The sequence below is a fragment of the Morus notabilis genome, unplaced genomic scaffold (genome assembly GCF_000414095.1).
Source record: "Morus notabilis unplaced genomic scaffold, ASM41409v2 Scaffold135, whole genome shotgun sequence".
NCBI classification, from domain to species: Eukaryota; Viridiplantae; Streptophyta; class Magnoliopsida; order Rosales; family Moraceae; genus Morus; species Morus notabilis.
In genome coordinates this window covers 483,194-508,646 of record NW_010367319.1, presented here as the reverse complement: position 1 = coordinate 508,646, position 25,453 = coordinate 483,194, and the positions used below count along the sequence as shown (strand labels likewise).

The window sequence follows — 25,453 nt, the reverse complement described above, 5'->3', positions numbered from 1 at the left end:
AGTAAGTTAAATCACTGTGTCGTTGGGGACCTTACAAACCCTCACGTCTCGATGATTGCGCGCACATGGTACGAGCACTCAGGCCCATCAGTAAGTAAGATACAATAAGATAATAAGAATTTAATAAGAAATGATTATAATTAAGTATAATTGACTCATGCATATTTATTCATGTGAACTTTCAGTTATTTTGTGAGAGATTGTTCCTACTTGTTGAGTGAAAGCTCATCATAGAATATTTATATTGTAGGTAAGCAACCTACAATTAATGTTTGATGGACTGATGGCGAGACTGTGGACAAACAATGTGGAGATCGGGAAATGGATACCGCTCGCAATTATTTTCGCAATTAGTTTTTATGTGATAAATAGTTTTGCTAATTATGACTCTGAAACTATATATTAAAACGGTTATATTGATTATGACTGTTAAGAAAGTAAGACTTAAGGATCAAATATATACATATAAACATATATATGCTTTGAAAACAAACATGTTAAGGTATGGATATTTTGTTATAATTAAGAAAGCAATTTGAAATTTATGACTACTATAAGAGTAAAAAAAAATGTTATGCAAATTTTAAAAAATTTCAACAAATATATAATAATGTCAATAAGCCACCTAAAGAGGGTCGTCACGTCATAACAGTAACGAATTTTTATTCCTTATTAACCACCTATAAAACCGGCTATGTACAATTCATAACTACTCACATGAATTGGGTACATTAAAATATAACTATAAAATAAACAGACTAATAATATTATTAAATTAAAGATATGTTCTAAGTAGAGAATTTTAGGTTTCGTTTGAATTTTATTTTAAAATTTATGATTTTAATTTTATTATAATATTTTTTATTTTATAAAAATTTTGAATTTTTAAATTTTTTTTTCTCATAAAACTCTCATAAATAAATTAAAATTACTGATTTAAATGAATAAAGGAAACGTACCCTAAACGGTGGTCATTTGATGAAAATACTTGGAGAGGAATTTCCTTACGCGCTGAGAGAAAAGACCGCATTAACTACATGCATGCGTCACGTCGAGCGTTTGGTTATGGCCAGGTTTCGCACATAGCGGATAGATAGATCATTTATGCGAAGAAGACCGATGACCAAATAATGACACCAAATACTTTCTCAATCTCAAGAAAAAAAAAAAGAAACAAACCAAACCAAATCAAAACAAAATCCAAACTCGCGCTTAAAATTCAATGTGACTTGCTAAAACATGGAAACGATATTATGCCTTGCCAAACCCGAGTCCGTACTGTTGTTGAGAGTCGTCTTTGTCTTTGCCTCTCAAAACTTTTTATTGGATCATAGAAAAATACAACACTCTCTTTCCTTTCTCTCTCTCTTCTCTTCTCTTCTCTTCTCTCCCTGCCAATTTTCGTTTCACACACGACATCCTCAACAACGTCTCTCTCTCTCTCTCTCTCTCTCTCTCTCTCTGTCTCTCTCTCTCTCTAGACATAGATTTCTGTGGCCTTTCCACATGATCTTGTCTTGTCTTGGTTTTCCCACTTGGGCACTTTCTGTTTTTCTTCTTTGGTTCGCCTCCCTTTCCAAACACGCTTATTCCAGCCGTTTAAACCTCAGACTCCATCTGGGTTTTTTCTTTGTCTTCTTACAATTCCAATCTTTCATCTCATTAAACTTTCCATATAATTTCCTCTCATTAATATTGTCTCTTTCTAAGTAAAGTCTTGGTCTTTTGAGCTTATCCTCTGTCTGGTCTCTTCTTTATCTTTCTTGTGAGGACTTAAATCTGTCTAATTTTATCAGTTATATTGTTACATCTTCAAATTCGGCCTTATTTCTTTCTTGATTCGTTTTCTTAGAGCTTAAGCAAAATTAGAAATGAAGTGCTTTTTTCCTTTCAAGGACAAATTTAAATCCAAGAGCAAGCACAAAGCAAAATCCGCCCCGGAATTGCGAAACAGATCAAACAAGTCCGGAGACAACGGGCGGTTAAATCGGGAAACCAAATCGTCACGTTCATTGCCATCGCCGAGAAGCATACCGGAATTGTACAAAGAGAAAGAGCACAACTTGAGAGTCTTCTCTTTGCAAGAGCTGAAAGAGGCAACAAATGGCTTCAACAGATTGCTTAAGATCGGCCAAGGCGGTTTCGGGAGCGTTTATAAGGGAACAATTAGGCCTGCAAATAGTATTGGTAATTCTTCTGTTGTCGCCATTAAAAGGTTAAACCAGCACAGTTTACAGGTAATTATAGTGACTTCACTAATTATTACTTATGTTTCTCATTGTTAGTATTTTTGTTTTTGTTTCATGTTTAGAATGGTGGGTTTATGTTGCTTTTAGATTTTGGCTCTTTTTTTTTTATTATTTTTATTTTAAATGCCTATTCTTAGTACATTCTAAGGCCTATTTGGTCTTTCTTTTTGTGTTCAAGTGAAGAAATTATCTCGGTGCCATTACCTGTTTGAACAAGGAAAACAATATTACTAAAATAATTGAGCATTTTTAATGGTCTGAATTTGATATATTCAAGCAATTGAGGGGGAAAAAAATGCTTGCGGTTTTTGTTTGGTCAATAGGAAGACTTTGTGGTTTAGATATTTTTGATGATTTATGCTCCGTTCATCTCATCGATTCGAGTTTTATTACGGTAAAAAGCTCTCAGAAACAGTCATATCTAATTTTTTTATTACAGTAAAAAACTCTCACATAAAATTATATTTTAACTCTAATTAAAAACTCAAATTATCGAGCTAAACAAGCCCTTAATTGGCGACTAGACAGAAATTTGGGTGGCAATATATGTATGATTTAACCAAACTTCACCAAGAACTGAAAAGAGAATGAGTGGTTACTGAAATGTCCCGGTATCTATTTCTTTATTTTTGTTATTTTTAATTTTTGACCAAGGACTAGCCTCTTGACTTTATTTTAGATAACCATCTTTAGGACTTGGATTATTTCGGCTTGTTTTGATGATTTTTTGTTCTTCTTTTTTGGTTATGAAGATTAGGATGTTTCTGACTCAAAAAGGGTGAATAGGAGTAGTGCTATTTTATCTTTTTGCTTTATTAGAATGTAGCTTTTAACTCTTTTTTATCACATTCTTTCTAAGATAAATTACGCTAAGGACGTTTCATGCATTAAACTAAAATTTCTGCTTAAAACATTTTGTTTTGGTTGGAATCAAATTTCTGCTTAAGCTTAGGAGTTGATCCCATTTTTAGTCCTCAAATTATATGCCAAATCACATTTTAGTCCTCGAATAAATTCTTTTTCATTTATCCAACTACTAAAATCTTGACCCAAAAAGACATGTAAGCATCATGTGCGGTTTTTGTTACACATGATTTTGTTGAGATTTTAACAGTTGGATGGATGAAAAGATTAATTTGGGATAGATTAATATGGGATATTTTGATAGATGAGGAACTCATTCAGGTACGTTTTAAATTTCATAAACCAAAATGGGATTTGGCCTATAATCTGGGAACTAAAAATGAGATTAATCCTAAAATTAATATGTGTTTTCTGTATTTGTTGATGTCGTATATCCACTGGTAGAATCTAGTCTTTGCTGGAACCCAATTATTGCTGCACAATGGTACCATATGAACAAACATGGACCAAATGTTTTACATTTGTGGACCAAAATAGATCTCTTTGAAAGGATGTTTCAGATTTGTTGATGTTCTCTTAATCATCCAGATAACAAAACGAATGAACCCCCAATATTTCTTTTTGCGTTTCTTTTAGTAAATTTAACTAGAATGCCCAACAATACACTCACAAATTTTTCAGATGATTTTAGTGAAAGTTTTTCATGTAGTAATAAATGTGATGGTACACCTTACTGTTGATCATTCTCTGATCTTTCATTTTACTGCTGCTAGTAGTTTCTTCATAGTGTTCTCATCCATTTAACCAACTTTCATTTTTCTTTTCCTCATTTAGGGCCATAAAGAATGGCTTTCAGAGGTTCAATTCCTTGGAGTTCTCAGCCACCCAAACCTAGTAAAACTTATAGGATATTGCGCAGTAGATGGAGAAAGGGGAATCCAACGGTTACTGGTATACGAATTCATGCCGAATAGAAGCTTGGAAGATCATCTATTTAACAGGGCTTTCCCCAGTTTGCCTTGGATCAAAAGGTTGCAGATTATCCTTGGCGCTGCTGAGGGGTTGGCTTATCTACATGAAGGACTTGAACTCCAGGTATAAAATTAATATACTTTTTTTTTCTTCCTTCAGTTGAGCAAAAACTACTATCTTTTTGTATAATTAAAATTTGTCCCTTGAATATTTTTGAAGGTGATATATAGAGATTTCAAATCGTCAAATGTACTACTGGATGAGGAGTTCAAGCCGAAGCTCTCAGACTTTGGACTTGCTAGAGAAGGGCCAACCGGCGACCGGACTCATGTATCCACCGCGGTAAGTAGACAAAAGATGAAAATTCTAATGGCAGCTTATAGGTCGCATAAGATTATAAGCAGAAAAGTTGCCTGAGTTTGTGTGACATATAACATGTGCAAAGCTACTGCTAATAATTAGACGTCTCACCTAGGAAAATGGTCTGTGAAGCACTTAACTGCCACACAAGGCATTATTTTTTTAGCATAAAACTAGCCTTGATTTAGCAACGTTCCTAAGGTTTTCTACCTCTCTTAGTAGATTTGCCAGCTTCTAAAGTGTCCAGCTCCTCTTGATTTGAGTACATGAAGAGAGATGCAAGATAGGCCGTGCCAGGCCAGTCTAGCCGATTTTGGCAGGCTCATGACGTATCTCGGGCTGGGCCGACGTTAGCTTAGCCAACCTTAGTCCGGGCCATGCGGCCTGTTTACAGTGTCAAACTGGGCCAGGCCCGCTTGACTTTTTCTTGAGGGCGGCCTTGGACCCCCTGTGGCCCAGGCTACTTTTGTATCTCAATGTGTAGATTTCACTATTTTCATTCATCAGAAACACCAAAATTTTGTTCATCACAATGTTGTGTTCATATATGTTCTGCAATGCCCGAACTTAAGGACATTTGGTGTTTTGTTTTTTCCTAATAGGTGGTTGGAACATACGGATATGCTGCACCAGAATACGTTGAGACAGGCCATCTCACGGTGCACAGTGACATATGGAGCTTTGGTGTTGTACTCTATGAGATCCTCACAGGAAGGCGGGCTTTGGACAGAAACCGCCCGACCGCGGAGCAGAAGCTGCTAGACTGGGTGAAACAGTTCCCAGCTGACAGCAAAAAGTTCAGCATGATCATCGATCCTCGCCTGCGAAACGAGTTCTCTCCTAGCGCGGCAAGGAGAGTTGCCAAGTTGGCAGATAGGTGCCTGAACAAGAATGCAAAAGACAGGCCAACAATGAGCCAAATTGTGGAGAGCTTGAAGCTGGCAATACAAGAATCAGAAGAAAAGTCCTCTCCTACAAATGGAATGTCTCTATCATCTAGATCTAATTTGGTTAACGGAAAATCCAAGTAGATTTGGTATAAGTAGAGTTTCAATGTGATCAACAAGGCGAAAGAAAATCATTTTTTGTCAACTGAGTTGTGAGAGGCACTTGCGAACGTGTTGTTTATTGTCTTTGTGTAGGAGGGGGAATAATGAATATACTTATAAATTTTTTAGTATAATTTATGTGTATATATTTTGTTTTTTCTTTGAATAATCTTTTCAAACCTCCCTTATAAGGTGCATTGTGCACTAAACAAATATCCAGTTTCAACAACATCATTGGCAAACATGCTTGTAGACGAAAGAAGTCATTCACTCGGCCAGTTTGACAGTCCTGTAGATTTTAAAAATATTGTTGTTAGCTGTATTAAAAAAAATAACTGTTATAAAAAGCAGCTGAGTGTTTGGTAAACTGTAATTATATAAGTATTAATTTTATGAGTATTATGAAAGTTTCATTAATTATATTTTAAGGTGATTGCCGCACAATCTAAAGTTGTTTTTGAGCTGTTGGTGATTTTGATTGTAAATTGTTCAAATTTTTTGTAAGAATAACTTTTTATGGTTTTTATCAAACACAAATTTTAACTATGAATGACAAAAATTAATTTTGACTCTAAAAATCACTACCAAACATACCCATGGTTGTTGTCAACTTTCTCAACGTTTGTTCAGATCATTCTTCTTCTTCTTTTTTTTTCTTTTTTTTTATACATTTATGTCGTTTTCAGTTTCCTTGTCGTTTTATTCACGCTTGTCCTCCTTCGGTTCTTTTAGTACATCATTCTCACTTTCTCGTCGTTAGTTATCGTTTATTGAGAAGACTGTCGTTTTATTTTTGTTGCCAAGTTTAGACAAAGGAAGTCATGTCATTTCTCATTTGAACGAGAAGAAACGACAGAAGAAATTTCGAGGTCAAAATCATAAAAACCTTTTTCGAAAACTAAACAAACCCCTAACCAGAGCTAAAGAATCTGTGAGCTATTCTTGTTTGGAAGTTGATCAGTAGTAGCTTTAAAGCTTTACATTTATTATTATTATTTTTTACAGAATAACAAAAAAAATGGAGAAGAGCTTCACTCTGCTTCACACAGTTCTCACTGCTGGTGCCTTCTCTGCCGTTTCCTTCTGGTACTACTCTCTCTCTCTCTCTCTCTCTCTCTTTCTCTCTCTACTTTCTGTCACTTTCTCGGGAATTCAGGTCCTTCCTTAAATCCTACCATTGTCAGGTATGGATTCATGTTCGGAAGAGAATCTGCTCGGAAAGAGCTCGGCGACTTGATTGAAGATCTTCGCCGTGGGAATCCCGATTCCAATCCTCCACCGCCTCATTCTTGAACCGAATGTAACAACTTTTTCTGGCTTTTTGATTTTGAATTTCATGTAATTGCAAATTAGCTCATTTTGGCTTTTTATAAAGTTACAGGTTTTTTAATTATCTATTTTTTTTTAATTTTCGATATTCGATGAAATTGAGTTCAGAAATTTGTCTTAGGTTTTCCAAAATGAAAATTTAGCTTTGCGAGAGGCCATGAGATTTTTGTTTTTATTTTTTTTTCCCCTAAAAGAAACAACACTTATTTAAGACAAAAAGATGTAAAGAACAATGAAGTACAATGCAAGGAGGTCGTGCAGTGATAAAAAGATCATAAAAATGGAAAGAAAAAACTGCGAGAACAATTGTTAGAAATAAAACAAAGTACAAACTATATCAATAATTCTTGTGATACTCTTGTAATTTTTTTTTCTTCATCATAGCAAAATTCTACGGCGGTGTAGATTAAGGCGAATCACATTTTAGAAATTTTGGGCGTGCTTGATTGTTTTTCTTTATTTTATTGACCTCGGATAGTTAAGAATTAGAATAGTTGTTTGTTCACACGGGAACATGTTTAGATTATCTGTTATGACCTTAATTGGTGATTAACAACTATATAATCTAGTTGCTGCAGAAATCTTGTCTGGATTAGTAACATGGTTAAATTCTATTGCTCACCTAAACAATTGCGTCATGCTTAGTTTTCTTTAGCTCCTTATTTATAACCCCACCGGTGCAGGTTGTTGCTGTTTTATTTCTGCTGCGTAAACTTCGTCACCCACTTTTGCAAACAGATCTTAATTGGTTTATCTGATTGAATTGCGCACAATAGTTGCTATATTTCACACTGTTGCTGAAGACTATTCATGTTTGTCTGAAAATTCCTGCGTCGGTCTTTAGTATGGATTTTATTTTAGATTGTGGCACGCTTAGGTGGTTGGATTTGAGGCTGCCAACATTGAGTGGCGTTAAAACATTTTGCATCTTCAAACCCTCGGATTAAGTCAAGTGAAGGGTGTCTTCAGACCTTTGTTGAAAGCAGTCCCTTTGCCATCTTTAGTGGCGTCGTCATGCCGTACATTGTCCATAACCACGGATGTGCTCTCCTGGATATTGAATTTTTTATAAGTTGCTTGTTGACCTCTATTGGAGGATAAAGATACTTCATTATGAGATGATTGTTAGGTATTAATTATTCATATGACTTCATTTGGCAATAAATGTTACAAAGACAGCGGTGCATGCATGTTGATCATTAGACAGTTGGAATGTATCTGAGATGTATATTTTAATGATCAACACACAAATATCATAAAAGAACATCTTGAGAGTCGAGAGAGACATGATAGATTATGAACAACTAGTAGTGCCTTTTATTATGGACAATTTTCAGATGGCATTTGACTGGCAACACTTCTATGAATCCTGAAATGATTCCCTGAGATAATCTCTTGGAATTCTGAATGAATAGAAGTTGTCCATTCACGTAATGGAGATATAGAATTATAGATACAAAGTTCTAATTCCTTTCTTTTAACTGTCCCTAGCTTTTAGCATATTATGCCAAATTGTGGTGTATGATACATCAGTATTTTTGCCCTCTATGTTTCTTACATTTTTTCTCCGCTTATCATATTATACACTGACTATGCTCATTTATAGATGAACGTTTACTTGTACACTTTCTACACAAGAGCGGCCTCCTTTGTTTGCTTCACATTCTTCTCTTTGATGAATCCAACATATAGGTCAGTCCCAGTAGAGTCACACTCTGAAAGTCTTCTGTTCCGACCACCTTCTGACATGCTCTTCACAAACTCCACCAAGTTTCTCCAGTTGTCCCCTTCAAACAGCCTCTTGTTCATCCTTAGATATGTAAATGCACACAACCCATTACCTGAGTCTGACCGACTTGTCGCTAAAACTCGTCCATAGGCACTTGCATCATACCTTTCCAATGCATTCTCTCCCGCAAGCTCAATTCTAGCTGATCTAGTTGTCATCTTTACTTGCTGCACTAACCCCTCCGGTGAGCAATGTTGAGGCTGTTCGCCATCTTTCATTTCCATGCAGGTGAAGTTGAAAATAACATCATGTTTGGCGAAAATCTGTGCCAGTGCACTGTAACCATTCCTATTTCTTGTGTTGTAGTATCCTGCAGTTAGTTCAGCTGCATGAGATCTTGTTCTGTAATGCCAGTGGATCCCAGCAATTTTCCCAGATAGTTTTGCTCTGGTTCCATGGAAAACTCCTTTTGCAGCTGCCAGAATTCTATCACCATGCGCCGATAGCTTAGTGGAGTACCATTCAAGGAAGAACTGTCCGTACTCTGTCTTCCAAGTTCCATCATTCCGGAAAAACCCAGTCTCTTCAGGGAACTGTCTGTACTGACCAGCATCATGCGGTCCACTTTGTCCCCAGTCCCTCTTTCCGATCGCTTCAGCTGATGCTTCCAAGGAAGCTCTCATATACTGCAGGACACAGACAGCATGTTTGAGAATGGTATGCAAAAGACCATTTGGTTCTGGAATTGTGCAAACTGGTGAATTTCCAAGTAAGGAAAAAAGTCATAGGGTTGTAACAATTACCTTGTCATAGCATTGGAATTCTCCAATCCCGGGAAACTTCCAAGTTCCGTTGCTTTCGGGGTAAGCTGGATATCTGAGCTCCCCACAAGGGCCCATTCCTACTTGAACTTCCTGCAGAAGAAGTGGAAGTTTCAGTTTTTGAAGCTTTAAGAGAGACAAGTTTTTGCTTGCAGGATTAGGAAATGGACTAAACACAAGATAGTTAGAGGAGTTCACTACTAAATAAAACATTATAAGCTGGTTTATATTGTCATGTTCTGATATCCAATTGCCGGAGACAAGCTCGAGAGATTCTCCAAACTAATAAAAGATTTGGCAAATTTCTCACTTTGGAATGCCCTTTTATATTTCTTCCTTTTGTCTCCTAGCACTAGCATATTTTATTGTGTCCTGAAAGTGTTCCTCTCCACGAAAAAAATCTGATCTTTACAGTAAAAAGAAAAAGAAAAGAAAAAAAAAGGAACGAAGAAAAAACACGTAGAAAAATTCTCTGCTCTTTAAAGTCCTCTATCGGATTCATGATTCCTACTTGGAAAGCAAAAAGGAAAAAAGTCTTACATTTTGGGTCCCCCAAATTTCCAATAAGTACTGCCTTGAGTTTTAGGTAACACATCTAACATCAAATTTTCAAAGTTCCTCTTCTTTCTACGTTTTCTATTTTAAAAGATGAAAACGACTTCCGAATCTTTACACGCACGGCACTCGGAAAAGATTTTCTTTTTTCTTTATTTGACTTTTACACCAATTCAAATTCCATTTTGTCAAAGTGGTCCTCCCAACCCCCAAGTTCTCACAATTGTTTTTTGTTTTCCTACTCTTAGGTGAATCCTTAGACCAAAAAGTCATTACTAATCAAGGGGTGCATTTTAGTTTCGAACAGGAGTTAATGGATAAATAAAAAACTTACCACAATAACATCACCCAAGAAATCTCTGAATCTCTCACGGAAGCTCCTCATGTAATCAGTGTAGACCTGAATAGGAGTTCTTCCTCTAAGAACAGGCAATGAATCACAACCCAAGGAAATGTATTCCGGGTTTCGCCTTCCCAATCTGTCTGTGTACACAAGATCAGGATTCTTGCTGATTTCTTCAAGCACCCATGGAGGTAGAGGAATGCTGAAAATCAAATACAATATTTATCACCAGTTGTCTCATTTGCTAATAAAATTGTTTCGAAAGCAACTCCATATGTTTCTTCAAATCATATATATAACAAGATAATAACACAGTACCAATGTACCCTTCTAATCAATTTTCATGTTTAAGGACATTGACTGCGGAAAGGGTAAATATTGCAAAATTTTGTTAGTCAAAACAACTCTATTTTGCCACTGAAAATAGAAAAGTAGTTGAACATGACTATTGGTGCTAAACACTTTTCTAATCTAATCACACGGTTGTATGATTAGGACTAACAATATGTCTTTATTAGTCTTCAATCACTAGTGATGATAAATAGTTTTGTCCTTTTAACTAATTAAATTTCGAGTCTAATCAAATTGACTATACAAACGTGTTGAGATAGCAAATTTTGCAAACTTTTTTGAGACTACCTGCAGGAGTCTCCAACGTTGCCTCCACACTGATGAAAGGACATGACAAATTGGAGCTTCAAGCCATGCTTTTCAACCATCTGAACGAGCTCGGCGTAGCCTTCCCAGTTGTACTTGAGAGGTCCATCTTTCTCCACCAAACCCCACCAAGCATCAACCATGACCCCTTCCACTCCTGCGGCTTTCAAGGCCATCAAGCTAGCATTCATGGCTCTTGGCTTGTTCAAGTTGCCTCCAAGAGTCAGTGTGTCAAGTGGCAGCATCACAAAAACAGGCACTCTTGAGTCATTCTTTGGAGAGTGAGAACTAGAAAGTACATGGAGTTTCTCTCTCCTCACTCCTTCAGGAGTGAAGTTCTTCTCATGGGAGATCTGTGCCTCTTTCATTGAACTCTTTGTTGCTCGGAGACGACATGAAGGCTTGATTTGCGCAAAGCAAACTGTGCCAGATAAGTCATCAGGAGTTTTCAGGCCCTTGGTGTCCTTGAGATTGAGGAAATAATTTGACGAACGTAATGTTAAAGCCATTTTTTTTCTCTGCGTTCTGAGTCTGGAGGGAAAAAGAGAGGAGATAAAAGTGGGAAATGGATGAAGGTGTAATGTGTTTATTTATAGACAGAAGCTCAACTTCAGGTTTTTGAAAAAGACAAGAATGGTGGGCCCTGGTTTAAAAGAGAAAAAGTGCAAAAGATCAAAATTGGTCAGCTTACCTTTTCATTGTATTATCACTACGCGGTTAGACCTTTACCATTCTTTCTTCTTACTTCTTATCATAATCTGCCAACTCATATTTTACTTTCCTTTGTAATTTTTGAAACTATATTTATATATGTGTATACACACAAACAAACATATTATTTTAACGGTGTTCATTACTTATTCTTGGTTGAAAAAATAAAATGAAGAATCTTAACAGAGTTCGTGGTAAGAATATAACATCTTAATCAATTTAGTAGACTTTTCACGATTCAGTTGTACCTTCAGCCTATTTGGTGTCTTTTGTAACACTTGAACTTGAAGAATGCCATACTTTAATCAGAAAAATAATAAATATCTTGAGCTGATGCATACCCTTCGGATATTTTGAATATGCTTTCTTGTTAACTGTACCTGTCCTGATCAAAAGGTTTAAGTTTGTTTTTTTAATGCATAAAAGTTGAGTTCTTAAATTTAGATTTTCTTTTTCTTTTTGGATGACTGCATAAAAACTTACTGAAATAATATTTATGCATGAGGCTGCAGTCTGACATAAGTTCTACAACGTCCAAAGGTGAAAATTTTTAAAAGATTTGAACTAGAAAACGACATCATCAAATTGGAAGATCAATTGAAAATGAGGAAAGAAAATTTACTTAACTGTAAGTTGTAACTACAATTCCTTTCCAAGTCTACCTGTATATATTTATCAGTCTTGGTGTGATAACTAATGGGTGGTTTTGTTTTTCCACCATATACCAAACCCCACCAAAATAAGCTTGGTTTTATTTGGATTATTTTCTTTCTTGTTCATTGTATTTATGTGGATCATAAAAATCCCAGAATTTTTTTTTTAAATTTCTTGGTCTCGGTTGTTTTCGGATAAGGAGGACTGGAGGCTCCTCTCAGTTGGGAAATCATGTGGTTGTAACTCAAGTCTTTGTCTTCAATTTTCTCGCATTTCACTTTCTAGATGACTTGAACAAAATACACTTGCATTGTATGCCATAGTGATTTTGCACATTGTTCGTTCTCTAGGTATTCCCTTTGTTTTGTCGTTCGAAGCAGAAGAACTGGTGTCACAGCTGTGAAATGTCGGTTCTTGTGTCGTATATCACCTTCTCAATGGCCGTTGGATTATATAATTTACTAAGCTATAAACAAAGCATCTCTTATTTTACTACTCCAGAAAGTTGTGCATAGTTCATCTTGTGATCCTGATTTTATGTTTCAAATATGTTTACACCAAGGACAGTTGCGAGTGTCACATCTGAATTGTTTGTCAGTTTAAGATCCCAATATCCTACCTAAATACACATACAAAAATACACCTGCCACAAATACACGCAAGGTGATTGACTGAAATATTGTGCAGGTTTTCACTTTCGTCACTATGAAATTCTAGTTCTAGGTCTTAGGTGATTCTGGGCAGGCATAGCAGGTGTACTTCACCCTGCACATGCATATCTTATTATACTTTAGAAGATCGTTTTCTTACATTCGGCTTGAATTAAAAAAAAAAAAAAAATTTGTCAGCTTTCAACCAAAAAATTTAAAAGGCTCGGATTGTTTCTTTTCGTCATCCAACGGTTGAAATTAAGTCGCATGAGACATCCCCCCCAAAAAAAATGGATCTACTATATTTGCAATCCTTTTATTGTGTCATTCAAAGGAAGGATGCCTATATCAGAAATTTTAAGCATGAAAGCATTTTTGTTGAGACTATTATTTCCAAACACTTTGGACCACCTCTATCTCTGCATGTTTTTTCTTAATATTTATACTTAGTGTGGATGAAAAGGTGTAGTATCATTAATTTTTCTATGAGTTGGCAGTAATAAGCACGGCAAAGTGCATTTCTGAGGAGAAAATATTAGTTGTTCAAACTCTTGAAATAGTGTTAATCAAAGTGGCGGGGTCCTTGGTGTAGAAAAAGATAATTCCGAATCTCTGGCTGGTTGATGTTGATGCTTTGGGATTTATTCAGGAGAGACTCGTTGAACTTAGCTGTGCCGTGTTTTATTTTTAGCCCTACCCATTATAACTTTTTTGCGGTGCTTATCTGACCTTATCTACTCCAAACTCTCTTTATTTCGTTCACTCTTAATCTATGAGAAGACTCCTCACAAGAAGCAACAAACATGCATATACAAGCAAAGGAAGGAAAAATAAAGTGAAAAAGGGATATGCATAGAAATGGCAATGATATGGGATTTTCTTAAAATCGACTAAAAAATCAAATAAAACTTGCAATAGGAAGTGATAAAGAAGAAAAAGTGCTCCAAGTAACTTTTATTAGGCTCTCTTATGGTTTTCTTTTTGAACTTAGAAAATGATGGCATTTTAAGTGTATAATTTAATAAGATCATAGTAGGGACCATTCATGCCAAAAAAGGGAAAAAAAGTGGGAACTTGCATATTGGCTAATCTAGGGCCCGTTTAGTTCATTGATTCGAGTTAAGATGTGACTTTATGTGAGAGTTTTTAACTGTAATGAAAAAGTTAGATGTGACTGTTTCTGAGAACTTTTTACTGTAGTAAAACTTAAATTTTAAACTCGAATTGGTGAAATGAACGGAGCCCTAGTCTCACTCTCACATGTGAAGATACAGTATTTGAATTCAAATGTGATCGAGGTGGGATCAACTTTCTTTGATAGATATAGGTCTCTATTTCTATCTCTGTGCTTGAGAATATTCCTGAAGAAAAATTTGAAATCATCATCAATATTGTAGCAAATATTGGGAGGAGTTTTGGGAAGTGGCATGTGGACAAATGGAAGGAGGGGGATGTCGGCCCCATTTGCTTTCTGGTTTTGCACTTGCAAGTCGCAACACAAAAAAAGGTGTTACTTTCTGGCTGTGAAATGCTGAGGTCCCCCCACTAGTTTACAAGTATTTTCCCTCTTCTAATTTGCTTGTGGTTCTCCATTGCTGCGACTTGTTCTTTTCAAGCCCGCAGACAAATCTACTCAGCGTAATTGGTTATTCATTTATTTAATAATTTAGATGTGGTTATTCCTCCCTCCTTACAAATAAGAAACATATACTGTTGGATTCTGGGATTCAGCCGGAGAAGAAAAAAGAAAAAGGAAGAACACCTATTTTGGTGTCCGAGAAATTTTTGTTTCATTATTTATATCATTTCAAAGATATAAATTTATCTGACTGTGGCGAAAGCTTTTGCTTGAGCTTCTATTAAAAGTTCGTTGTTTTCCTTGTGTATTAAGTCAATTTGTTAAAGAAGTCTTGGAAATTATCCTCTTATTTCATGAGCAGTGTTAGTGTTAGCACTATTGCCTCATTGTCATTGTCATGTGGAGCACCGCGAGTACTCCCCTTCCTGTAACCTGCCAGCTTATACGCGTTAAGGGGATGGGAAACGTGAGGGTTTTTTGTTCGCTGGGCGGGTGGCGAGAAGACCACCCCATTGCCATCCCCTACATACGTGCCAATCTCTTCTCTTGTAAATATCTTCAAAATTGTTTACCCAAATTAAAGAAAAAAAGGGGAGAGAAAATATCTTCCAAAGTAAGATATTTTCACAAAATTATAGTCGTTTGCTTATCGGCCAGCACTTGATATTTTGATGAAACACGAACTGTTAACAAAAGCTTATGCACCTATCACTTTCACGTCTATTTCCCACTTGTACACTCTAGTTTTAAAAAATAAGATAGCGTCTAAAACTGCAGAATATTTGCTTACATAAAAGAGAACTATCTGTTATTTAAAATCGTCCCTAAAACTAAGGCATTTTAATTGATACAAGTAAAGGCACGAGAAAGGCTAATTCCCACGTGCATAATATCCTACAAACGACACTAGTGACCTGCAGCCAAAAATGGCATATGGGTATATCCTAATGGGATTCCAGGCTTTCCTTGGGAAGAATGATAAGAATAAGCTACAAGCCTACAATGAATATTTTGTGGGATAAGGGGATAAGAATACAGACGAGCAAGGAAGACTCCTAGTCAATTGTTTCTACAGTCAAAGCATAACAAAGAAATACGACACACAAATACTGTTACATATCAGGATAAGTTTCTGCAGTTACATAGGATTAAATCATTTAAATCTTAAAACACATTGTGATTTGATAAATAAAATTGTCGCTGCCAAATGTATATTTCAGGGTTTCTACATTTACAGTGCAATTTTATATCCTCGATACGTCAACTCAGTTATCATAGAACAAATCTGGATTACCTGAACTCAACACTCCGATACAGGAAATGCTGACCCGATTTTGTCCCCGAGGTGATAGCATTTGATATTTACCGAGTATGGACCCAACTGAACATGGTTGTCCTCTCCACCAACATAGAAACACAGGGTGTACAATGCAATTTCAAATTCTGGGCTGACTCCAACCAAAGTGCTGGACACGGATTTCAGAAGACCATTCCACTCAAACTGGATAGTGAGCAACTGGGTTTCAGAGTCTGGCTGCAGATTAGTGAAGAAAACTTTAGGAAGGCTGCAAAGAATCATTCTCAAGCTCAAAAAGATAAAAGAAATAAGATAACAGGAAACAAAAATACCCTTCTTGCTAGAAACACATACATGCATAGTGCATACATAATGTGCTTATAATGTAATGCAAAATGCATAAGGCGAAGGAAAATTCAAAGTCACTTACAGCTTGCCCACATCGTCGAGGGAAAATATAACCTTGATAGTCGACCCTTCCTTTTGCTTCTTCAAGGTAAAACTGGGAGGAAAAGTAACAAGAAGACATAAATTCTTCACTCAAATAATAATATAAATTAAAAAATATGAAAAAAAGAGATGATATCCAATTGCCTCCCAAAGAAAAGAAAAGGAAAGAAATGGCATCTTGCTCTTTGTGCAGTTTTTAAAAAAAGGTTCTAAACTGCATGGCTAGACAACACAGTATACTCTGTAGAACAACAAATGAACTGATAGGTGAAGTTTCAATGCAGCTTTTAACAGAGTAATGATATAACAGGATTTGACCCCACTAGCATTCTATTTTTGGGGCTCTTTGTATTTGTGTCTATTGCTTTGAGTGCGGGGGACAAGGAGCAGGATTCATGCTTCAGAAGACTGCATGCATAATATAGGAAGTAGAAAAATATACCTGAAGCCAATTATGGAAACCACAGATCTCTTGTTCATTACGTTGCTTGACTTCTCCAACAAAAACATGTTCGAAAGCAGAAGACGAACCGGAGGTACCACCTCGGCCATAGAGGTCAAACCAAAGACTTGTCATCGTTCTCTTAAAATCTTGAAGGTTTTCAGATACAATGCCTTTTGATGAAAGGTACTTGTGAAGATATTTAATGGGTGCAGTTCTGCTGATTTCTTCAATGAATGCAGCTTGCTCTTGTCTCTCTTCAGACGTGACAACTTCTTTGCATCCTTCATTTGGATTGTAATTATCTAGAAGAGAACAGAAACGAGAAAATGTAGGCTTCCTGAATACGTCTTCATTCAGCCAGTTAAATAAGCTCCCTCCCGCCATATCTTCCTTCTGGAAGACCTTTTTTCCTTCACCACAGTCAATTTCATAGTCCTTGCCAGCTACCAGACGGTTTGTATCAAGTTCCCATAGTTTGTTGCATGCTTGTGAGAGGTCAGCAAGCTCTTCTTCTGTAGGTTCAACACGGGAACCAATTTCAACCTCATCGGAGTATTGTTGCTCACTGGGTGGCCGTTTGTATCCATTCCAGTTATCCTTCTGAACCTTTTGATTTGTGATTAGTAGTGCATGCTCATATATAAGGTACACACTTTTAACTACATACAATCTGCATTTCACTTTGTTGCTCATTCAACAGGACAGTCATATGCAAAAGTTGTGGAAGCAGGATAGTTTTTATGTGCCCAGTTATCTACTAAACCAACACGTGCAGCTAAGTAAATGTTATTTTGATTCATTGTCTGCTAAAACGAAATACAGTTTCAAAAAAAAAATCCAATCAGAATGATTAAGGTAGAGACCATCCCATCACCAAATCACATGTCTGGATAAAAATATACATAGAGGAAGAACAAACCTTGTGTGGTCGCCTTGGGTGCTTTTTGCCAACAGTCTCCCAACCATCAGTGCTGTTTTCATCATCCTCCTATATGAATAGTGGAGAGAACAAAAAAATGAGTACACAATTCATATTAGATTCCCCTAGATTAATGTTCATAAGCCACTAATGAAAAATAAACCTTTCTACTCCAATGGCTTTGCTCATAACGGCTTTGCTCATAACGACTTTGCCCATAAATATCTCCACCCTTTTCGTACTCCTCATGTGGAATCTGGATTTAATACCCAAATGAAAAAAAAAAAAAAAATCATAAAAAAGTGAGACGAGAAAACTTAGAATTCTCGTCAAGCCAATCATACCAATCTATCTTTTTGTGACTCTGAAACCATTGAGAGTTCCTCATGACTTAGGCTAATGAGAGTTCCTCATGACTGATGTCAAAATAATTGGATAACACTCCAAGGTCAAATAATTGGCATAACAATGGAACTCTTCTCATGGCAGCCTGTCTGATCTGATCATGCGTATTATGATCATAATGGGCATTCTATTGTCACAAGAGTTCTAGTAACTAATTTTGATTTTTTTTTTTTTTCTGATCAACTACTGTTGAATTTATTCCCAAGAGAAGACAGATTGGAATCAATATGCTGGGTGAAATTCCAATGTCAAAAAAGTGACATGGAAAAGGCTTCTAAGGCATATGTTTTCCTTTGGCTATTTTCTGTATCTTTCCTACCTAAAACTTTTGATAGAGGCTTCTTTTCTTTGGAGTAACGGATATACCCAGCAGATATACATCATTACAAATGAGATCCTAAATTTATGAAATTTGTCTACACTGATTAACTTAAAACCTCATAACGACATATCCAATTACTCCAACTGAAAACTAGCGAAAAACCTCGTAATGACCAATCTAATTACACGGGAAAAAGAAAAAATGAGCACAAGAACACAATTACCAAACGAAGAAAAACGAACTAACCCTTTCATTTCGCCGTGAAGGTCTTGAATCGACATTCTGCCACTCATCGCGCCCGTAATGACTCTGCTCCTGCATACCAAATAACAATGACAGAATCGCTTCAATTCCGATGAAATCTCATTCTTTACTGGATATTAATCAAATCAAATCAATTCAATCCAATCCAATCCAATCCAGACCTCGCCACTCCACTGGTTCCGGCCGTATACATGAGAGCGTCGATCACTGCTCTGCTCGTCATTATCCTGCTCACTCGACACCACCTGCGCAATCGATCAAAGCACGATCAAAACCGTAAAATCAGAGAAGTTGAAACAAAGATCACAGATCAAGCCAACCAACCTCGGCCCAAGTGGATCTGGACCGTTCATCACGAGACTGTGGCCCCGACTCATCGCGCTGGTCGTCGCCCTGACCGAGCGCCACGTCGATCAAGCCCTTGATCAGACCGTCCATTCTCTGGTTCTAGAGAGAGAGAGAGAGAGAAGAGAGAGGAGTGGAGTTGGTTTTTTTTTTTTGGATAATGGGAAGATCGCAATTATTGAATGAAGATGAATGTGGTTGAATAAAATGATGGATGGAGGAAGTGGCGGGGAAGGCGGCAATGAATGTGGTTGAATAAAATGATGGATGGAAGAAGTGGCGGGCATGCCGACAAATTGGGCGAGTCATGTATTGACACGTGTTCACAGACACTGTAGTGCCGTTTGTCCGTACGTGTTTTGACTCTTTTTATCCTAGTTGGCATGATTCTACGAATCTCCACTTCACAATATGTTTATTTTGATTTTGATTTTTTCTTTTTGAGTTTCTCCGTGTTTTTTTAAGAACACCAGGATTTTTTTGGTTTTTTAACCGTTTAATCTAGTTTAAATTATATAAAATTAAAAAAATATATAACTTAGATAAATTTTAATATAAATTTAATAGTTAAAAAAGTAAATAATGTGTTTTTAAAAAAGTAAAAAACACTGGAGAAAATCTTTTCTTTTAAAGAATAGTTAGAATTTGAGAATCGCTTCTGTTCATTCCACTTTAAAAGAATAGTGTGCGTAAATATTTTCATAAATATATCACTTATTATTAATTAACGTGATAATATTTTAAATATTTATTAATATAAAAATAATAATTTATTTATCATATCAGTTAATACACAAAAATTAAAATTAAATCGGTGATAAACTTCGTGAAGCCACGACTCACAAAAACAAAGTGATGGGACCCATCTCTTTGTGGGCTATATGTCTTTAAAAGTTAAGCTCCACAGAGCGCTGTATAATAATACTAGGTCAGAGTTAATGTTCCAGCATTATTATTATTAATTTTTTAGTGTAAGTGCATTTTTAATACAATACCAAAATATTTTCAACGTTAATATTGAAATTAAAAAAAAAAATTCTCGAGTATAACATTATACTTGGCATATTTAGTTTGATATTTGGTTGTTTATTTATTAATAAGCCGAATTTTTAGCTTATCATGACAAATTTCAAGAATTGCAACATTGTAGTTCTTTAACAACCCAGTATCTCTTCCAACAAGACTACAGGTGAGCAAACTTAATACATAGGCATAACTTTTTCTTCTTTCTTTCTATATTATTATTGTTATTTTTTTTTTTTCCAAACCCAAGAAATCGAGAGCCAAAGAACTTGGAAGCAAAAAAGTTACTTTCGCCTCTACATAACATGTTTTCGTTCAGGGTAGAAAACTGTGCATTCTTATCTAATTGTAGTCCTTTTATTGTTCGTTTCATTTAAGGAAATAAAAAAACAGGAATACAGAAATACTAAAACGTTTGCAGCCAAAACAACTTCCAACTTTTTCTCTACTCAAAATATTGTCTATACAATTCCTGTGTATCAAATGTAAAGAGTATTTTCAAAAGAACTGCAGATTTTCTATATATGGTTCATAAATCATAAGCCATAGTGAGGTCCAAAAATTTTCTACTCCAAACCATACCGACAACGATTATGACAACAGAAAGCTACTATAGACACTCTACAGATTAAAGAAAGTATCAACCAAAACGCGTTCAGCAAAGATCTTTCATCATCAATCAAAATGAAAGGGGCCTAATAGCACAAAAAGAAGAAAGAGGAGAAGAAATGGAGTCATCTAGACACCGCTATGTAGTTCATTGAGCTTTCAATGATTCCAACAGAGGCTGTGGGTCGTCATGAACCCGTGCAGGCTTCCAGCCGGAATCTTCCTTGCTTTTCCTGAGAGCAACGAAGTGGAGAGCATCGCTTTTGATTTGATAGATATGGCATGCCCATGGGTAAGAATCCGGAGCAGACCAAACCTTTTGCTCTTCAAATTCAGTGTCCTCTGCGAGTGATTCAGCCACACAGTAGACCGCATCGTGTTCGGGCTCTTCAAAACTTGCCACAGCTATGCAACCGGGAGATACATATCCCTCTGGAGCCCGAGGATGCCATATCGATACTGGGGTCACGTAGTCATCCAAGCAGTTCCGCCACACCTGCTCATCGTAATTTTTAGTATCCAATTTGTAACCAAAAAAAAAAAAAAAGAGAGAGAAAAAGAAGAAAGAATCACACTAGAAAATTTGAAGGCCACTGCCATTTTAGTAATGTGCTCAATATCCGATCATATTCACTAATTAACATCATCATATCCCCGGACAGACATGTAGTCTGTTTGATGGGCAGATGAACGATGGATATGCCCTCTCTGCCATCTTAGACAAATTTTATAGCAAGCGCAAAATCAACTCAACGTGTGGACCATGTAACGATGTGTGAACAAATGGTATCTAACAAGCAGGACTTTTTATTTTTTATTTATCTTTTTTGGGTAAGAAATAGTTGCAACAGAGTCCTAAAGCTATTGTTTTTGCTAATGTAGTCCTAAGGATGTTAATTGAAAGTTATTACAATGTAAAGGTAATGTCAGAAACAATGGTCAAGAGAATATAAGAAGGAACCAAAAGAGAGAGAAGTGGTGTGTGTGTGTGAACTTTTCCTGAATTTTGATGCCGATTAGAAACTATACAATAACCGTTTTTATTAACGTGTCAGAAGTGCAGTATGAAGTTCCTTTGGATTTCAGGAGTACAATCGAGAAGCAGCCAAGGATAATAACTTCTCAAGTATAATAACTAATATGACAGTAATTCTTGTATCTCTAAATGGTTAGTTTACCAATCCATCCCAAAAGCTTAAGCTATTAGGAGGTAGGCCAACAATAATTTTATACTTTAACACTCTCCCTCGCGTGTGGGCTGGACAATGGGCAATTGTGTGGGTAAATTAATTGGAAAGCCCAACACATGAATATTTAAGCCTGAGATATATTAAAGACCCAACATATGATGACAATTTAAATAGGGATAAAGAGTGTAATTACGGGGGTTTGAACTCAAGACCTCCCGCTCTGATACCATGTTAGTTACCAATCCATCCCAAAAGCTTAAGCTATTAGGAGGTGGGTCAACAATAATTTTATACTTTTAACATAAATAATGAGATTTTTCTTACCAGGTCATAACCTATTGGAAGTGCAAATAATCTGTCAACATTGCGATAAACAGCAGCAACATTTGGAGGATGGCTGCCAACACGAGCAATATCCCCTATTGATACAAATCTGAAAGTAAACAAACCACATTTGAGTATTAAAACGACAAGTGCTCATAGCAGCATCTTGGAATAAAACAAAAGTTCAAAATTGTAAAATTCTTTTTTAAGCTGTGCAAAGATTCTTTTACTTGTGTAAACAAAGAGAGAGCAACACTGTGACCAATTTACGTTATGAATTCCATATTTGTATAGAAGTGGGATACTCAAATAGATAGTAAAAGCAGGGAAAAAAAAGTGCAATCAATAATTTCTTCATTATTTTTATTCTCTTTTTCGTAGGATATGACGGATTAGTAAAACCACGAGCTAACTCCAGTTTCCATTTTCGTTCAATAAGCAAAAGGTCATTGGGAGCTTTTCGAACTTAACAATGTTAATGCACCAAGCAAATGGATAATTTCATTAACAATGGTAAAGGTTAATACTAAAAGAGGATAATATCATTCAAGTTATATGACAGTTTGATTAAAATATAAAGAGTCACTAGCATTTTCAGATAGAGAAAACCTGATCCTAAAGTTTGTGGTCATGCAGCTCATGAAAAAAGTCTAAACTTGAAAAATCGTTAGATAAGTGCAAGGCACTCACAATAATATAGCCACTTATGAGAAAAGATGGAAGTGCAGTACATCCTTAAAAGATAAAAAGAAATTAAAACTTTGCAATTACCCGTCTGGACAAATTGGTCTCCAAATGCTACACATTCCACCATCTTCCAAATCCTAAAGTAAGATAATTTTCAATTATTACCACAGCATAATGTGAATTTCCCAGTATAATGCAAAAAGAACTTGTTTAAAGCATCTGAAGCACCTTTTTTTTACACAACGTGCATCGACCTTTTGACTCTTGTTCACTGCTCCAAATCTTTGTGAAGTTAATACTGTGTTGAACAAATCTTCTCTCATCAGATGCAGCACTGGGTGATGAGAGTTCTCTCGATCTAACAATAGATTTATTTGATCTCCGCAGTTCTCTCCCATCAGCTTCATTCCAAGCAAAATGCACATATCTCTGGCTTGACGGAACCTAATAAAGGAGAATTGCGCCATAATTATTTTTGAAGGAAGAGATTAATATATGAAAGAAACTAGCACGTAGACAAAGTTTACCTTCAAAGTTAGGTTTTTCATGTCAGACTGGTATGCTTTCCACATCTTACGGACAACTGAACAGATCCTAACAGCTTGGGGCTCACTTCTTTCAGATTCTTCACCAAGATTGCACTTTATGATTCGGACAAAATTTTCCGATCTCCTAAAATTTTTAAGATGGAGGATCAAGTGTGATGGCTGATTGCCACCTGCTTTCGTCAACTCCAAAGCCAAAAGATCTTCCCAAGGCACATCCCACATGATTTTGCAAGGTTTCTTATCCATCTTGTCTAGAGCTTGGCACTAAGAAGCAAAAGTCAAGCGAGTGACGAGTGAGTCAAGAGAGTGAAGAGTGAATTTCCAACGAGAAAAAATTGGTAAAAATCTATGGTTGAGACTCCTTCACAAACCTGAAGCAGCATGACACGTTTATTGGTCACCAGAGCAATCTTTTGGTGTGGCACAACGAAATGATCTTCATAATAATCAGACAACGCAAATTTTGAGGGCTCTTTGAATATATCCGTACAGCTAAAGCGTCGACTTGCTTCTGCTAGGTAAAGTACCATCTAGGAACACAGCAGGCAAACGAAAAAAAAAACATGAGAAAGGAAGAGAATGAACGCACTCCAAGAATCAAAGTATATCTTGCAGCATTATCAGAGCAGGCTCATAATAAAATACCATGGAAATAAGTCTTTTAATCCCACCAAGCTCTCATTTATCCTCGAACAAAAAAAAAAAAGAAAAGAAAAGGAAAGAAAAAAAGAAACTCCCCCACCTGTCCCCAGGAAACTAACTGTACTTTACTGAAGTTAAATTCAAATTTTCCAAAAGGCTACTTAGCAAAGCACATTCCATTTTCTCTCCCTCCTCCCACTTTTTTCCCCCTAATGATTTCTTTACGCTAAGATCCAGCATTGCCCACACAATGTTCATATGTATGGCATAAAAGTACCTGGCCAAGAGCTTCTCTCTCACAATATTCTCTCAGTATACCATCCGCATGAATAGCCCTGGGGTTTCTGACTCTTTCAAACGTGGTTTTGCTACTCAAAACCTCCAAGCATTTAGAACAACTCGCACCAATCCCATCAACAGTCAATGAGAAGAAATCTAAAGCTCCACTCATTGGTTGTGCAATAACTCCCAAAAAAGCTTGCCCAAGTCCATGAGCAAAACCTATCAAACCATTCTGTCTGGCACTCTCCATGGGCTTTTTTACTACTCCAGTGACCCCAAAAGCAACACCTTGTGCAAGAGCTTCCGTTCCTTGAATAATTCCGTCACCCACTCCAGTAATTCTCCTTGACCACACCTAATTTCATCTTAAAGTTAGATTCAGATTTCAAAAATATATCCATTAATGATACTGTAGTAGAGATTAAGAGAACTAACCTGCTTTGAACGTAGCTGCAAAAATTGTCCATCAGTTGAAAGCTCTGCAAACCCTTTACTAAGAGAAGCTAATGTTGAACTTGTCATACCAAGTACATCTACTGAGAATATCAAATGTAAAGGATTATGGATCAAATCCCTCCAAACACGGTTACCAATAGCAGAAGCAATAGAACTTCTCCGCATAAATCTGTCTTTATGCATCACCCTTCTCAGATGCACCTGAATTAAGGGAGTGGAATGTCACTTATGGCAGTAAGTTTAAATCAATATTGCACTTGAAACACAAGGGAGCCGACTCGTTTTGCAACATATATTTATATCAGTATAGTAATAAGGAATGCAGGGTCTTTGATGCATCAGCAATATATCCTAAATTCTGTTCTACATGTCTATTGGTAACAGAAACTGTTGCAATTGTACTACTAAATGATGCAATAATCCTTGGTTGAATTCATGAGTATTACAATCCCCAAGATGACTTTTTGTCCAAATCACTAGCATCCTTGGTTTTGCTTTGTAATGTTAACAGTTTTTATTAGGCTTTTGAAAGTTTACTTGATCAAGGATGTTCCAATAATATGCGCATTAGTAGTATGGGCCTAACTGTGGAACGTGGGTTTAGTTTAGACAGACTCCTATGTATGTGTGTCTACCTAAAAGCTTTCAAAGGAGTTCTAGACTTCTCGTCCTAGTTCAATTGGAGATGCAAGTCTTATGCTATGTATCTTCATCACGTTGTAG

General features: G+C 36.3%; 5 protein-coding genes across 7 annotated transcripts in view; 2 read left to right on the top strand and 3 right to left on the bottom strand.

Annotated features, from left to right (window-relative positions):
- Positions 1-1,348: 1,348 nt before the first annotated feature.
- Positions 1,349-5,628, top strand: LOC21406138 (probable serine/threonine-protein kinase PBL19). Its single transcript, XM_010112237.2, has 4 exons — positions 1,349-2,237; positions 3,948-4,208; positions 4,305-4,427; positions 5,048-5,628. Exons 1-4 carry the CDS (start codon positions 1,872-1,874, stop codon positions 5,474-5,476), a joined length of 1,179 nt encoding a protein of 392 aa, XP_010110539.1. The 5' UTR covers positions 1,349-1,871; the 3' UTR covers positions 5,477-5,628.
- Positions 5,629-6,204: 576 nt separating this feature from the next.
- On the top strand, positions 6,205-7,882 carry LOC21406137. 3 transcript variants are annotated; one of them, XM_010112236.2, is made up of 3 exons: positions 6,205-6,363; positions 6,500-6,580; positions 6,679-6,814. In XM_010112236.2, exons 2-3 carry the CDS (start codon positions 6,513-6,515, stop codon positions 6,785-6,787), a joined length of 177 nt encoding a protein of 58 aa, XP_010110538.1. In that variant the 5' UTR covers positions 6,205-6,363; positions 6,500-6,512; the 3' UTR covers positions 6,788-6,814. The 3 variants fall into 3 exon arrangements, with proteins under 3 accessions (XP_010110538.1, XP_024030679.1, XP_024030678.1); XM_024174911.1 differs by lacking the exon at positions 6,205-6,363 and adding an exon at positions 6,391-6,425; XM_024174910.1 differs by lacking the exon at positions 6,205-6,363 and adding an exon at positions 7,507-7,882 and having other exon boundaries at positions 6,453-6,580; positions 6,679-6,794.
- A 234-nt stretch (positions 7,883-8,116) lies between these two features.
- Positions 8,117-11,481, bottom strand: LOC21406136 (beta-amylase 3, chloroplastic). Its single transcript, XM_010112235.2, has 4 exons — positions 10,911-11,481; positions 10,263-10,473; positions 9,356-9,466; positions 8,117-9,238 (listed from the first exon to the last, which is right to left on the bottom strand). The coding sequence occupies exons 1-4, from the start codon at positions 11,435-11,437 to the stop codon at positions 8,453-8,455; spliced, it is 1,635 nt and encodes a 544-aa protein (XP_010110537.1). The 5' UTR covers positions 11,438-11,481; the 3' UTR covers positions 8,117-8,452.
- Positions 11,482-15,507: 4,026 nt separating this feature from the next.
- On the bottom strand, positions 15,508-19,130 carry LOC21406135 (poly(U)-specific endoribonuclease-B). The gene is made up of 8 exons (XM_024174890.1): positions 18,949-19,130; positions 18,786-18,869; positions 18,607-18,675; positions 17,797-17,889; positions 17,634-17,702; positions 16,712-17,320; positions 16,250-16,321; positions 15,508-16,056 (listed from the first exon to the last, which is right to left on the bottom strand). The coding sequence occupies exons 1-8, from the start codon at positions 19,060-19,062 to the stop codon at positions 15,823-15,825; spliced, it is 1,344 nt and encodes a 447-aa protein (XP_024030658.1). The 5' UTR covers positions 19,063-19,130; the 3' UTR covers positions 15,508-15,822.
- Positions 19,131-20,487: 1,357 nt separating this feature from the next.
- LOC21406130 overlaps positions 20,488-25,453 on the bottom strand; it is a 70,849-nt gene continuing 65,883 nt past the window's right edge. The window contains exons 56-63 of the mRNA XM_010112229.2: positions 24,710-24,931; positions 24,270-24,629; positions 23,722-23,880; positions 23,330-23,614; positions 23,031-23,246; positions 22,887-22,939; positions 22,116-22,224; positions 20,488-21,097 (exon numbers count right to left, since the gene is read on the bottom strand). Of these exons, the coding sequence (XP_010110531.2) occupies positions 20,750-21,097; positions 22,116-22,224; positions 22,887-22,939; positions 23,031-23,246; positions 23,330-23,614; positions 23,722-23,880; positions 24,270-24,629; positions 24,710-24,931 (1,752 nt within the window). The 3' untranslated portion in view covers positions 20,488-20,749. The remainder of the gene's footprint in view (positions 21,098-22,115; positions 22,225-22,886; positions 22,940-23,030; positions 23,247-23,329; positions 23,615-23,721; positions 23,881-24,269; positions 24,630-24,709; positions 24,932-25,453) is intronic.

Excerpts from the sequence above, each read along its gene's own strand:
- LOC21406138 (XM_010112237.2), top strand. The coding sequence starts at position 1,872 with ATGAAGTGCTTTTTTCCTTTCAAGGACAAATTTAAATCCAAGAGCAAG. Across the intron at positions 2,238-3,947 it reads TAAACCAGCACAGTTTACAG|GGCCATAAAGAATGGCTTTC; the intron begins GTAATTATAGTG and ends TTCCTCATTTAG. Across the intron at positions 4,209-4,304 it reads ATGAAGGACTTGAACTCCAG|GTGATATATAGAGATTTCAA; the intron begins GTATAAAATTAA and ends ATATTTTTGAAG.
- LOC21406137 (XM_024174910.1), top strand. The coding sequence starts at position 6,513 with ATGGAGAAGAGCTTCACTCTGCTTCACACAGTTCTCACTGCTGGTGCC. Across the intron at positions 6,581-6,678 it reads TTCTCTGCCGTTTCCTTCTG|GTATGGATTCATGTTCGGAA; the intron begins GTACTACTCTCT and ends TACCATTGTCAG.
- LOC21406136 (XM_010112235.2), bottom strand. The coding sequence starts at position 11,437 with ATGGCTTTAACATTACGTTCGTCAAATTATTTCCTCAATCTCAAGGAC. Across the intron at positions 10,474-10,910 it reads AACGTTGGAGACTCCTGCAG|CATTCCTCTACCTCCATGGG; the intron begins GTAGTCTCAAAA and ends TTTGATTTTCAG. Across the intron at positions 9,467-10,262 it reads TCTTGGGTGATGTTATTGTG|GAAGTTCAAGTAGGAATGGG; the intron begins GTAAGTTTTTTA and ends CTTCTTCTGCAG.
- LOC21406135 (XM_024174890.1), bottom strand. The coding sequence starts at position 19,062 with ATGGACGGTCTGATCAAGGGCTTGATCGACGTGGCGCTCGGTCAGGGC. Across the intron at positions 18,870-18,948 it reads CCAGATCCACTTGGGCCGAG|GTGGTGTCGAGTGAGCAGGA; the intron begins GTTGGTTGGCTT and ends TCGATTGCGCAG. Across the intron at positions 16,057-16,249 it reads CTCGACGATGTGGGCAAGCT|CCAGACTCTGAAACCCAGTT; the intron begins GTAAGTGACTTT and ends ACTAATCTGCAG.